Source organism: Theobroma cacao, chromosome 4 (assembly GCF_000208745.1).
Source record: "Theobroma cacao cultivar B97-61/B2 chromosome 4, Criollo_cocoa_genome_V2, whole genome shotgun sequence".
Taxonomy (NCBI): Eukaryota; Viridiplantae; Streptophyta; class Magnoliopsida; order Malvales; family Malvaceae; genus Theobroma; species Theobroma cacao.
Genome location: NC_030853.1, coordinates 25,493,866 through 25,507,946, shown reverse-complemented (window position 1 = coordinate 25,507,946; position 14,081 = coordinate 25,493,866). Strand labels below are relative to the sequence as shown.

Here is a 14,081-nt window from a genome sequence, read left to right as displayed (position 1 = left end):
ATATTCCACTCCCCACAATCGAATCATTACCTATCCAAGAAAAATGCAAAGCCGATAAACATGGGGCAGGTTTTCATGAAATCAAACAAGTATTTAGCAATGCCAAGCTTCTCAGTTCTCACTGTTGAATGCATAATTGGACTAAATGTCAACTACAGCTAATCTAAAAGACAAATAGTTTCACAGTGGAGGAAGGAGAAACCATTAACAATGGAACCAAAAAGAGAAAGCTATCCATCACAACAACTATCATTCCAACAAAAATGTCACCTTAAATAAGGTCCGGGTGTCTCCTATACTTACAAAATTGGAGACTCTTGAAAAAGACTGATTTCTAGCTCCCCAAACTGGTGCAAGAAAATCACCATAAGTTATGAGGTTGCATCCTGAACATTTACCGACTTTGCAAAATCTTTTAACTCAAAGATACAGTCATTACAAAATCAAAACTTTTATAATCTTACAATAAAACTCAAGAATCATTTATTAAAGTATGTAATTGCTGTCTGAATGAGGAGATATTTTTTGCTTCAACAGCCATGACAATCCCCGTTAACTGGTAATTTTTTAGCTGCAAAAATATTGATAGAAGATAATTTAGCCATTAGTTTGAAGAAGAAAGATAAAGCACATTTTAGGTATTAACTATCCAATAAGACTGTCTATTTTAGTAGCATTAACAATAAACAAGGAAAAAATGAACAGAGAAACATTAACATAAAGATAATAATATTCTATGTATGAAGGGACATCCTTAATCCTTATGCACAGAGGTTTACTGTTGAAAAGAAAAATATATTGTAAGAACCACAAACAAGATGTTATTAAAGGTTTGTTTTTCCCAGAGTAGAATTTCAGGAAAAGATGTCACATTTGGGTTCATATGTAAGTCTTGCAACAAAATCCATAAATGTCGAACACTTGAAAAGAAAGAGAAAAGGGTAAAGATGTCATACTTGGGGTTCATATGTAAGTCTTGCAACAAAATCCATAAATGTCAAACACTTGAACAGAAAGAGAGAAGGGTAGAGAACAAACTAGGTCCCATTTACATGTTGCTTACCTATTTATTTCCTGTCTCCTTTTTACTTCCTCAAAATGTGCTATAAAGTAAAAACAACTACTAAAATGCAAAATCATATTTGATTGAAATGAGGAAATGGCTATAAGGTAATGCCAATTCAAAAATAATGGTTCCATAAAAGTAAAATCATGCTTTTTGTTATCTATGAAGTTTAGAAATAAAAGGTTATAAATATATACTTTTAATTCTCTAAAAATATTGTTTGTTTCAATATCCAAAAAGCATTTTACGTTTTGCTTTCAGAAGCAAGAAGCAAGTAGTAAAAGTTAGACCAGATGGAACCTAAATCAATTTTTTGCGATCTTTGAATATTTCAAAGATTACCTTGAGGTTTTTAAAGTAATAACTTAAGACATGCATAGATAATTGAAGGGAGTTACAATTTTAAAAAGGTATCTTTACATTCGTTAAGATATTTCAGTTACATTACACTCTTCTGGTTTCAAGTTTTTCAAATACAGCCATAAGGGTTTTAAATTGACAGTTGACACTTAGACCTCTGAAAAAATTGAGAAATTTGTTCTCTTCATTTAAAGTTTAACATTATAACCCCTTATTACTACAGGATAATACCTCAAGAGATTTAAGGTTCACTTTTGAAATCCCGGAAAAAGGGGACAAGGGTTGTCAAAAATCTAAAAAATCATAAGGTAATTTACCCAAAAGGAAATTACCCATGAAGCATTTTTAGAGTTGAGCTAGAAGGATCAATTATAGTAAGTTTGAAGTTCACTCCTACTAACCTCATGAGTTGCGACCTGCTGAGTTTGTAAAGGGAAAAGGAAGGACCACATGCTCAGCTGAAATGTGTTTGAGAAGGGAATCATTAAACTGCAAAGTCAAAAACAAGCCAATAGACACACAATATATTGTAGATTAGATGTATCAAAGAACCAATACCTTATGAAAAATCTCATCTTCTGGCTTAATATATATAATTTCCTCAATTTTGTCAGTGCCTGAAGACCTTTTCCGATTATGATTTTTTTGCTGTAAATTTGTATACAAAGTCAGAGAAAGAATCATAGGAATGCTGATATGAAAAGCACAATCAGCACAAGGAAGAACTTATACCTTGTAAATTTTGCTTACTAGTATATAAAACTTGAAGCGGAAGGAATCACACAGCTCTTCTGTGGGCTTCAAAAAGTAAAACAAGACCATATGAGTTTACCAGTGATATGTGTTTCCAGTTGTAAGAGATAGTATATTTTACTAAGGACACCCGTTTTCTAAACATCTAACCTCATCTTCTGTAGCCCATGAGACTTCATCAAACAGTGCATTATAAAGATGTGGCAAGAGTTCAGGAGGGAGATTCACCACACGTTGGGAAACCAGGAGACCCACATCCTGTGCTTTTTCTCCCAAAAGTGATCTCAAGTTGCCTATGTTATCTTTCTCATGGCATATGTTAAGGAGGAACTCCTTGATCTCTGTAATACACTTGTGATCCTAGTGAGAACAACATTTCACCAACATTTTAGCCATGGCATTTTATTTCACATGTTCACACAAGAAATGGCACCTCAACAGATAAAATTATGAAACCACCCATGGTTCAAGAAGAGTGAAAAGGTATTGAGGTAAACATTAACGAGTGATAAAACTTGACATCATGACCAATTTAGCTTCAGGTTTGGGGAACTTTACACAAACAAATCATTCTATCACAAGAAAGAATTATATGAAAAGCTTGTTTACTAGCTAATCAATCACATTGTGCAGTGGCCCTTCATTTACATTAAGGGATTTGAGTTCAGATTATAACAATCAGGTATTTAGTAGACTTTTGAATATTAATTTATCCCAAGTACAGTAAACCAGAATGGTACCATATATCAGATCGGCAGTAAGGATTACCTTTAATCAAATCAATTTCATATTGGGGCCAGTCCATCATTAATCCAGCTAATTGGAAAAGGTTAAACAGAGAACAGTTAACTTCCCTTTATATACATTAAAAGCTGAAAGCCTAGGTCCTAAAATTTTGTGGCTTATTCTAACCAAAAGCAAGCTAGCCACTGAGATCATGTACAAAGAGAAACAATCACATCAAAAGGATAAGTTTCTTACTTTATATCTCCCCAAGTTGAGGGCAGTAATTACAGAAAAAACTCCATTGTCTTCATCATCCTCTAATTTAACAACAGTTCCAACTGTGGGTTGTCCCAATATCAAGTCTATGAAACCACTCAAATCCCATTGCTTGTTATCAAGGTAGGATTGCAGCAAGGTTTTCACACCATGAAAATCATCAGGTTTCGGATCAAAGAAGGCAAAATCTGCTTGGACAACTCCCTTAAGGAAAAAGGGAAAAGCAAAAAAGACAAATTAACTAAAATCTTCTTCATATATATATATTTCACTGCATATTCAAAGTTGCAGGAATAAGTTATTTACATTGAAGTCTTCATCTTCAGACGACTCAGATTGTCTGTCTATCTTTTCTAACTTGTTTTTAATTTGACCGCCTACAATTCAGGTCAGAAAGCAATAAGAATGTACTCCAAAATACCAAGGGAAGTCAAGCAGATAACAATAGAAAAGAGAATGGTTATCTCTTTAAACACGATAGACAACTCAATTCGGCTGAAAAACCTGTTGATTGTTGTTTGTAATCAAGCATGTGATCCTTAACCAGGTAAGCAGTGGCAGCTCGAGCAACAGAACGAGCAAATGGTGAGAAAGTCAAAGGCAGAACTGGTAGCAGTCGACGACGCCTGGTTGGTTTCCGCTGCATCTTGTTTAATCTGCTGTCAAATTGGCAGCAAATCAAGGGTTAGAAGGGCTTCACAATAAGGTGCAGGATCAAAGGCCCTAATTCCTAACGTAGTAAAATAATTTTATTCTATTATTATATAAATTTGTCTTTTCAGATAGTATGTATGCATTTTCATTGGATTAAATACAGAAAAATCTCTTTACTTTACTTCAAACAAAGCATAAACATTTACAAATATATAATTTTATAGAGCAAACAATATTCAAAAATTAATTAAATATGGAAACGGTGGTAAGTACTTTATTTTCAGCATTGAAATAAAACTTCAAGTCAGGCGAATAACATAAATTGAAAGATCAAAAATAAAAGATGCATTAAAAGAAAGTAGAAAGGAGTTACTATTATTTAGTGTGTATACCTTGCTGTAAATGTTCGCAAAGCTTTGTTTTTTAGAGAAGTATTAGAGGGGGAAAAGACTGCAGCTTCTTTCGTCTTCGTCATTGTTTTTTGTTGGTGCAGATTGTAGCGGACGACGCCACACCGAAAAGCAAAAATAAACTGGAAGACGGGAGAGGAGCGCCAGGAACCGCCGCGACAAGGAAGCAGTGCTTCCTTTCCCCTTTCGAGTTGATTTGAGTTAAGTTGGAATTTCGACAAATGTTGAGGGTATTTTAGCCCTTTTCGGGCCTGACTGTGGGCATTTTAGGGTTTTACGCTTTTATTTTAATTCGAAGAGAGAGAGAGAGAGAGAGAGAAAGAGAGCCCTTATATTTCTCTGCTCTTATGCTTCCGCTCCGAGGCGTTAAATTAAAAGCCAGAAAACCCAAGAGGGAAGGTGGAAAAGCAGGTTTAATCCAAGCAACGAAATGTCTCCTCCGCCTAAAGTTCTCATGGTATATAAACAAACAGATGTTTATTCTTTAGGCTAAACACATAAATTAAATTAATCAAAATCGTTCATTTTTAAGTTGGTTGTCTCACTGTTACTGCAGGTGGCGGAGAAGCCTAGCATCGCTCTCTCCATCGCTTCCGTACTCTCTCATGGCAAAGTATGCTTAAGCTCCCTCTTGTTTCGTGAAAAGCCTCGTAGTTTCATAAATATTACAAGTTTGAACCTTGAAATTTTGATTTCTACATTTTAAACCTTAAAATTTTCATCTTTACTGTATTGATGCTATTAACCATTGGGTTTACTTTCTAAGTACCAACAAAACAAGTTGAAAGCAGACAGACATAGTAACCAAAAAAGAATTTTAGAGAAATAAAAATCTTTCAATATTATTTGGTTGAATTAACAGTTGTTCTGAGCTACTGAAGTTAATGCAAGCTCTAAGCTCTTGTACTGTTTTAACCTTTCGATAAAAAAAATTTAAATTAAAAATCCCTGATTAAAAAGTTAGCATTGGCTTGATTTCAATTTTAGCGTTTGACTCGCAGATGTCCTCACGGTATAATTTTTTTGTTTGATCCTCCCCCCCCAACACCAATTCCTTTTTGCCCCCCTTAAACTACCTTCATAATGGCTTCTGTATTGAATAAACAGTAATCCATTTGGAAATTTTGAAACCCCTTTGTTGGGCTTGGGTTTGGTCCATCATATTTTAAATTGAAGTTACACCTTTTGTACTTATTTAATTACAGGCATAGCTAGGTGAAGTGTATGACACAATCATGAACTCTCTTATTTCATTTTAGTGCTTACTGCAATGCATACTGACGTTTTGGTTTGAACACCAGCATTTTTTATGAATGCCATGCCAATTGTCACTATTGAATCTTTGTTAGTGATTTACAAGTTGTATTGTGTTTGTCAGATGTCAACAAGGAGGGGTAGTACTGAAGTCCATGAATTCAACGGGACGTTTCTTGGCTTTAATGCCCATTATAAAGTGACTTCAGTTATTGGACATGTATTCAGGTCCTTATTCTCCCTGATATGTTGAAAACAAAAAATGTGATAATTTTATTTTGCTCCTTGCTTATGCTTAGTGCTGTGACTTAAGGATTTGTTGTAGTAAGGTGCCTATAATGCTGATGGATTTTTCCTTATTAAGTTATTTTTATATTGATGCATTCTTCATTATTAAGTTTTTTTTATATATGTTCTACTTAGAAAATAGTTTTGTTCACATGCTAAGATTGAAAGGCTCGAGTGGATATTTTGGTGTAGGGAAAGATATTACTTTAATGTTTGATTCTGGAAAAAACATATTCAGCTATATATTTGCATTAAATTACAGTATAACCGGCATTACAATATAGTCATAACAAATGGCTTGTAGAAGATGTTAAGGCGAACTACTAATCTAACTTGGTACTTGTTTTGTTTACTTTTGTTAGCCTTCCTAACTTATTGGCTTAATTTCTCATGATGATATTTTTCCTTTCTTTTTTCTTGTGCAAATCTAGTGTAGATTTTCCAGCATCCTATCAAGATTGGAATGTCACTAATCCTCTAGATTTATTTCAAGCATCAGTTATCAAGACAGAATCAAACCCAAAGGTATATATAATCTATGCAACTTTCTATCAATATGCAGTTCCTTTATAATTTTTTCATTGTCATTCTCTTGAGTGATTTTATGGGTCAACATGTGTTTCTGTTATCATCATCTGCATGCAACTAAGTTAAGCTGGTGATGGCAGTTAGTTGACAAATCCATCTGAATTCAATGTATATCTGCAATTTAGTCATGGTATTAGAAAGCGTTCTCCCTTCCTGCTGTGAAAATTCCTATCCAAATGCATATATCAATTCTGTACTTAATTAAGTTGTTATTCTAAATTAATTTCATTGACTACTTGAGTTCTTTAAAATTCATGTTCATGAGGATATAGCTGTAGTTTACCATGGAATATTGACCTACTAAAACTGACTTCCTTTATCTTTGCCTGCACTAGTGGCAATGCATAAATAATATGACAATAAACCATGACAGATATAGTTAGTAGATAAATACTACAAATTTTGCTTCTATATCACATTATGGTTCAGATAAGTCTGTATTTGATTTCTTGGCTGATGATTGTGTATTAACTTTGTGTTCTGATGTAATAATTTAAAGCTATAATTCCTTTTTAAATGTGTAATTTCTTTTTTTTTTTGGGGGTAATCAGGCCCATATTTCTAGACATTTAAGCCAAGAAGCTCGTGGTTGTGGTTATTTGGTACTATGGTTGGATTGTGATCGTGAAGGAGAGAACATTTGTTTTGAAGGTAATTTTTCCTCCTTTTGTACTTCTATGTACATCACTGTGAAGCAATACCTGTTGCTGCATGACTTCACGGTTAAGCAAATTTATGACAGTATGTCATGTTTTATTCATGTAAAATCAATCTGCATTACTATTTTGAAATCAGTTTGATTCTTTGCTGAGCAAAAAAAAGACATAAAAGAAAAATTATTTGTTGTTTCCTGATTGGTAATTCTATAAGGCATTACACTGAATAGGGTTCCAAATTTCTGAACTTTAACCTTTTGGAATGGCTTGAAAGAAATGTTATTCGTTTTGGAATGACTACAAAATTCCTCAGATTAGTTACGAGCATGAGATTGTTTGTAGATCTTCTTTGAGCGACAGATTCCATATCTACTTACTTTTGTTGTTATTATCACTATCTTAATGTTTTTGTAGTCATTGAGTGTACGGGGTTTCATATGAATGAGGCAAAGAAAAGGGTTTATCGTGCTAGGTTTTCTTCTGTGACTGAGAAAGACATCTCAAAGGCTATGGACAACCTAGTGGAACCAAACAGACATGAGGCACTGGCTGTGGATGCTCGGCAAGAGATAGATTTGAAAGTTGGTGTTGCATTTACCCGATTTCAAACTCGTTATTTTCAAGGAAAATATGGGAATCTTGACTCCAGAGTTATCTCGTTGGTTCTTTCATCTCTCTTCTCTATCATTTGTTGTTCATTATGCATTTTCTTTAGAGTTTTCATGCGGATTGTGCTTCTGTTGCATTTTATTTGCTTAAATTTTATATCCTTACGGAGGACATGAGAAGTTTGCAATGTTGGTTTTTTGCTTTTTAGTTCATTCCCCTTCTCTAGAGTGATTCTGACTATTTCATGGATACGATTTGTTTATTTTCCACTTGGGAACAACCATTTAATTGGCTTATTAATTGATTATTTCAGCTATGGTCCATGTCAAACCCCCACACTTGGGTTTTGTGTACAGCGCTATTTGCAAATTAATACTTTTAAGCCAGAAAAGTTTTGGGCATTGCGTCCCTATATTATTCAGAATGGTTATGATCTTCAGCTAGAATGGAAACGTCAAAAGTTGTTTGACATAGATGTGAGGCCTTGTTACATAAACATTTATTGATGTTGCTCTTCTATTTTTTATGAGCTATGGTGATTAATGTTTTTTTTCTATATTTCAGGTTGCTATAATGTTTCAGAAGTTGGTGACAGAGGATGGAATTCTTGAAGTAATTGATGTATCAGAAAAACAGGAAAGCAAAGGTCGACCTTCTGGTCTGAACACAGTGAATCTTTTGAAGGTGAGAAGAGTTATGATATGCTTTTGCTAATCTTTCACTTGTAAGTAGCTTATACTTGATTCTTGAATAGCTGCTTAAAGGAACTATAAATTGCTTTTGCATGATGGGTGGATGGGAATGAAATCTTTGCTTGGCATGGCTAATTCTTGAATAGCAGTCTCGTTTAGGGAAAAATAAATTGAGGTAACTCTCTTAATTTTGCTCAGGTTGCTTCAAGTGCACTAGGCTTTGGACCTCAGACAGCCATGCAACTTGCGGAACGCTTGTATACACAAGGTTTCATAAGGTCTTCTTCTCTCACTCTTTCGATTACAATGAATCTCTTTGTACCTTTCCTTACTAATTTTTGTAATGCCATTGCAATTTGTCATGAATACGATGGAAAAAGCAAATAGATTTTCTACCTGTATTCTTGGAGTCTTTCTTAGGTGTTAAGTGCTACTATATGAGGCTAGCAAAATGTTTTCTGTACCAATGGAGATTTTGTCTAATAAGAATATGTTTAGGAGTTTTATTGCCAGGTGGCCATGTATATGTGCTTATATTATTTCTCTGTTTCCCATATGAGCTATGAATCTTAATTCATATAATGTGTTCTAGGAGAAAGACTCTGCAGATTCTGATGATATGGTAAGAAGTTTTTTTACCTTATCACACATTTAACCTTGGTAATGAATGATGTTCAGAGCTGACTGCTGAGTTGGTAATAATATACTAATGAATGATAAAGTTTTTCACTAAAGAGCTAGTTATTCAGATGACTCTTTTAGTTTTAAAGTACTGGGAATACCTAGACTCAGCATGGGTTTCTTAATATGCTATTCAGCATGCTATTGGGAAATTTTCTACAGGGAGGTTTATGCTAGAAATAATAAGCTGGACGATTTAGTTCTTTTGTTGTTGCTTTTATCTTTAATTAGATGATTAAGTATGGAACTATCTACTAAACTCTGTTTTGTGGTTACTGTCTAGCAATATGTACTCTTGATCTCTTTGCGTTTTTGGGATTTTGGGAGGGAAGGGAAGAGGGGTGTGTGTGTGTTTAGAGGTCGGGGGGGGGGGGGGGGTTTGTCTGGAGCTAGATTTTATGTGTGCTTTCAATGGAAGAGTACAATGCACACATACACTCATGGATATATTTCTTGTATTTTTGGACTATACAGTAACTAATAAAAAATAACGTGATTGGTCTGTATATACCTGACTTAGACATGAGTTAGGGTTAATGGCTCTTTGAATTTGCAGTTGCTCCTTAACTCATGTTTTAAAGCCTTGAGCCATGAAAACTGAGGCTATGGTTCAGAATCATTAATTTAAGTCCTGGTTCTGATAAGCATGGTTAAGAATGAGCCTTGTCATAATGTGGTGCAGTGTTACATTTTTCTTCAGATATAACAGCATCTAATTGGATATTTTCATTATTGTTTTAAATAGTCTTTCTTTTTCTTTTTGGTATTTTTCTTTTGGAACTTTGGCGGTTTTAGTTATCCACGAACAGAAAGCACAGCATATCCTGCTTCATTTGACTTCAAAGGCACGCTTAATGTAATAGCAAATAATCCACTATGGGGTGATTATGTCCAAAGATTGCTTGCTGAAGGTTATCATAAACCAAGGTCTGGAACAGATGCCGGTGACCATCCTCCTATAACTCCAATGCATTCAGCAACTGAGGATATTCTTGGAAAAGATGCTTGGAGTTTATATCAGTACGTCTGTCAACATTTTATAGGAACTGTGTCTCCTGACTGCAAATATGTGAGGTAATAGGCCTAATGTTTAATCCTCTTGTTTATTTAGTTTAGTTGTATCTGGCAGTGTTTCATATTCTACTTTGGTCAAATGCAGACCTTGATGATATATGGTTGTACACCTTTTGTGTTTACAACTTGCTTTTTGACTACTTAGATGCCCCCATAGGATGTGGAAATTATTGTGGTGGAAAGGATATATATAATTGGATTGTGCTGTTTGATGCTCTACCATAAGTGAACTTCAGTATAGAATGCCACAGTTGTTTCTTGAAGGAGGATGTTCCTGTCAAAAGGAGAGCAAGACCAAAGAAGACTTTGGGGGAGGGGGAGGGGTTGGGCTACTGAGAAGGGCCTTGTTTTTATTGAGCTTACTGAAGGTATGGTTCTAACTGGACCATCATAGTGCGATATGGTCCATGGTACTGATCTCACCTGGTGGAAAACAGCATGGTTGTTTCTGTAGTTTGTTTTGCCATGATTTGGATACTGTTGACATGCTCACTGATGTAGGAAAATTTTTGATATTTAGATTCTATATCATTGGTTGACACACATTACTATTTTCTTTTTTCTATTTTATAATATTTATTACTTGATGTCTATTTCAGGAGAAAAGTAGAATTTTTAGTTGGCGGAGAATACTTCCATTGCATTGGGCAGCATGTTACAGCACAAGGATTTACATATATTATGCCATGGTTGGCCATAAATGAAAAAAATCTTCCCCAGTTTACAAAAGGGGAGAAAATTGAAGTTTCAAAAGTGGAGTTATATGAGGTAATATATTCACCTCCTCCACGTAATGAACCGTCCAGTTTCCAAATTTTGCTACTGATGCCTGATTTTCTAAATTGTTTAGGGTGAGACTTCACCTCCTGATTATCTCAGTGAGAGCGAGCTGATTTCTCTGATGGAGAGGAATAGAATAGGCACAGATGCTTCAATTCCTGTGCATATCAACAACATATGTGAGCGGAACTATGTGCAGGTTCTGAAGAAAAATTGAAGTTTTTCCTTGTGATATTTAGCTTTTTCATGCAAAATGTTAGTTTTTCTTTGTATTGTTTGGATATATTATTCTTATTCAAAATGCAGGTACAAGGTGGTAGGAAATTGGTTCCAACTGCTTTAGGCATAACACTGATAAGAGGCTATCAATGCATTGATCCAGATCTTTGTTTGCCAGACATTCGCAGTTTCATTGAGCATCAGATTACTTTGGTTGCTAAGGGTCAGGCCAATCATTCTCATGTTGTGCAACACGTATTACAGCAATTCAAGCAAAAATTCAGTTATTTTGTTCAGCAGGTCAGAGAACTATATGGTTGAGTACTTGCACATTTTAGTTGCATGCTTAAATAGCCTCATGGCTAAATTACAAGAAAAGGCTTGTGGTTCGTAATTGCAATTCCAAATTGAACCTTGAAATTTTCATTAATTACAATTTAAAACGTCAATGGCCGGGAGAAGAAAGAGTTTCAGTTTAGGAGGACAATACCCAAAATAGAAAAGAAAAAGAAGAAGTTTCTTGTATAGGTTTCTATAGTCAAGTGCATTTGTCTATTGTAGCTTCGAACTGAAGGATGCAAATGTAAGATGATAGAAAGAGCAAAAGTGGTAGGATCATATGGGTTTGTTATTGAGGTGTGGATGTGTCTTGGGGAGGTTGGAGAAGTTTGGTAGCAAGATTGTGATGGTTAGACATAAATGCTATAAGGATATGTTACAAGTGTGAACTATTGGGAAGGGGAGAGTTTAATAGTTGTGAGTTGTCTATCCCTGTTGTTTTAAACCAAGTATATGCATTGAGTCTTTGTATCTTTGTATTGGTTTGGATGGATTTGCTAGGTATATGCTGTAAATTTTATGATGATATCCCTTGGTAATGCTATCTGATAATGCTCATGCCTTGTGGCATTAAAATTTCGTTTCAGCATCTTCTTTTATGGATTCTGTTAATTAAGAAGTAAATTCTATTAACATTTTAAAGTATTAAACTCAATTGAACTTTTTCTCAGAGGAATCATGCTTGTCGCTTGATTTGGGTTGGTTACCATGGACCTTGTTTTTAGTAATATTACCCAAGATACGGTTCTAAGTATAGCACAATTGTAGTATGTTTTATTGTTGCTGTTGTTACAATAGACCTTGACTTGTGATACAAAATCTGAAGTTAACTACTCATTGAATGCTCATGTGTATATATTTCATGTATGAGGAACTAACTAGTTTTAGTGGTTGCTTTTAGATATTGTAGCTTAGATTTATTTATTTATCAGTGAACTCCCCCTTTTCTTTTCCAGATTGAGAACATGGATGCCTTGTTTGAAGCACAATTCTCTCCACTAGCTGACTCAGGACGTGCACTAAGTAAGTGTGGGAAATGCTTGCGGTACATGAAGTACATCTCTATGCAACCCCCACGTTTGTTTTGTGGCACATGTGAGGAGGTTTACCATCTTCCTCAAAAAGGCACAATCAAGGTAATACCAAAATGCTGGACCTCTTGCAAACTTCAAAGTTTCACTGGAGCATCAATCATGTGGAAACATTTTAGCTATAAATATCTTCTTGCATCTTTGCAAAATCCATGGATTAGAAAGAAAAGTTCAAACACTCTAATAAATCTCTTTCCTTAGCTTGCCACTTTTCTTCACCCCTCCCTTTTATTTTTTATTTTTTATTTTTATTCTTTCATTTCCTCCTTTCTCTGGATCAATCCTAGAATCTATTAATTTGTAAAACTAAAGGTGCTAGGTCCCTCTTTTTCTTATTGTTGCTCTTGTAAAGAAACCTATTTGAATTAAGCTGGTGCAACCTGTGGATCTGACTGGACAGGGAAAAGTAGTCATCTTTAGCCTTGCTTGTGCCCTGAGTATAGGAATGGTCATTTTTTGGATATGTTTTTCAGAAATTAATTCTTGAAGAAAATTAGAGTCAATTGAATTTAATGCAGCAAATTCCATGTTATGTGTCTACTTCATTCAATATGTGGCAATATTTTGGGTCTTATTGGTTGTTTTGAAAGTTGATGGTTGGAAAAGCCTCAAGCATTTCCTTGTCTGGATATGTGTCATTGCACTGCCTGTTGTGACTCGCATTTTAATATTTCTGCAGCTGTACAAGGAACTTACTTGTCCTTTGGATAACTTCGAGCTGTTGATCTTCTCCATGCCTGGTCCCGAAGGCAAGTCATTTCCACTCTGCCCATATTGCTATAATAGTCCTCCATTTGAAGGTATGGACACTCTCTTTGGTGCCACAAGGATAGGTAGTTCAGGGAAGCTGGGGAAAGGAGCAGGCATGCCGTGCTTCCTCTGCCCACATCCCACATGTCGCCATTCTGTAGTGGCACAGGGAGTCTGTGCTTGCCCCGAATGCAGTGGAACACTTGTTTTAGACCCAGTAAGTGCTCCGAAGTGGAGACTTTATTGCAATAAATGCAATTGCCTTGTCTTACTCCCTGAAGGTGCTCACCGTATTGCCACTACCCGAGAGCGCTGTGCTGAATGTGACTCAACAATCATAGAGGTTGACTTTAATAAGAAAACAACTCCTTTGGAAGATGGAGCTACCTTGCATACTGGTTGCATTCTTTGCGATGAGTTGCTTCATTCGTTTGTGGAGGTGAAGCATGGGAAATCATTTAGTAGAGGCTTGGGTGGAAGAGGAAGAGGAAGAGGAAGAGGAACACGTAGAGGCGGATATAGGGGAAGAGGACGCGCAGCTGGAAAACAAGTGGACCCTAAAATGAGTTTCCGAGATTTTTGAACAATATTTTGTATGAACTTTTCCTTTCGGGTCCTTTATTTGTGGCCGGAGAAATGATCTGCGTTATTCCTTGGTACAGATGCTTTTTCATCTTTTAGTAAAGATGCTATGTTGCACAAGTTGTTACCTCCTCCCCGATGATGAACATAAAAATTCTATGCTACAGTTGTAATCTGAAATTGAGCTCGTAAAAATTTCTTTAGTCTTTTTCTTCTGGTACTGTTATTTAAAA

At 35.4% G+C, this 14,081-nt stretch overlaps 2 protein-coding genes across 4 annotated transcripts; one reads left to right on the top strand and one right to left on the bottom strand.

Annotated features, from left to right (window-relative positions):
* LOC18602599 (protein BCCIP homolog) lies at positions 212-4,451 on the bottom strand. Of its 2 annotated transcripts, XM_018119731.1 has the most exons (9): positions 4,228-4,451; positions 3,686-3,837; positions 3,488-3,558; positions 3,161-3,385; positions 2,330-2,539; positions 2,159-2,224; positions 1,985-2,074; positions 1,828-1,884; positions 212-571 (listed from the first exon to the last, which is right to left on the bottom strand). In XM_018119731.1, exons 1-9 carry the CDS (start codon positions 4,308-4,310, stop codon positions 473-475), a joined length of 1,053 nt encoding a protein of 350 aa, XP_017975220.1. In that variant the 5' UTR covers positions 4,311-4,451; the 3' UTR covers positions 212-472. The 2 variants fall into 2 exon arrangements, with proteins under 2 accessions (XP_017975220.1, XP_017975221.1); XM_018119732.1 differs by lacking the exon at positions 1,985-2,074 and having other exon boundaries at positions 1,828-1,915.
* On the top strand, positions 4,573-14,060 carry LOC18602598 (DNA topoisomerase 3-beta). Of its 2 annotated transcripts, none has more exons than XM_007034089.2 (15): positions 4,573-4,702; positions 4,802-4,858; positions 5,624-5,727; positions 6,219-6,312; positions 6,927-7,026; positions 7,446-7,689; positions 7,954-8,116; positions 8,205-8,324; positions 8,531-8,610; positions 9,809-10,087; positions 10,687-10,855; positions 10,938-11,066; positions 11,174-11,386; positions 12,382-12,561; positions 13,196-14,060. In XM_007034089.2, exons 1-15 carry the CDS (start codon positions 4,676-4,678, stop codon positions 13,847-13,849), a joined length of 2,613 nt encoding a protein of 870 aa, XP_007034151.2. In that variant the 5' UTR covers positions 4,573-4,675; the 3' UTR covers positions 13,850-14,060. The 2 variants fall into 2 exon arrangements, with proteins under 2 accessions (XP_007034151.2, XP_017975219.1); XM_018119730.1 differs by having other exon boundaries at positions 4,603-4,702; positions 6,224-6,312.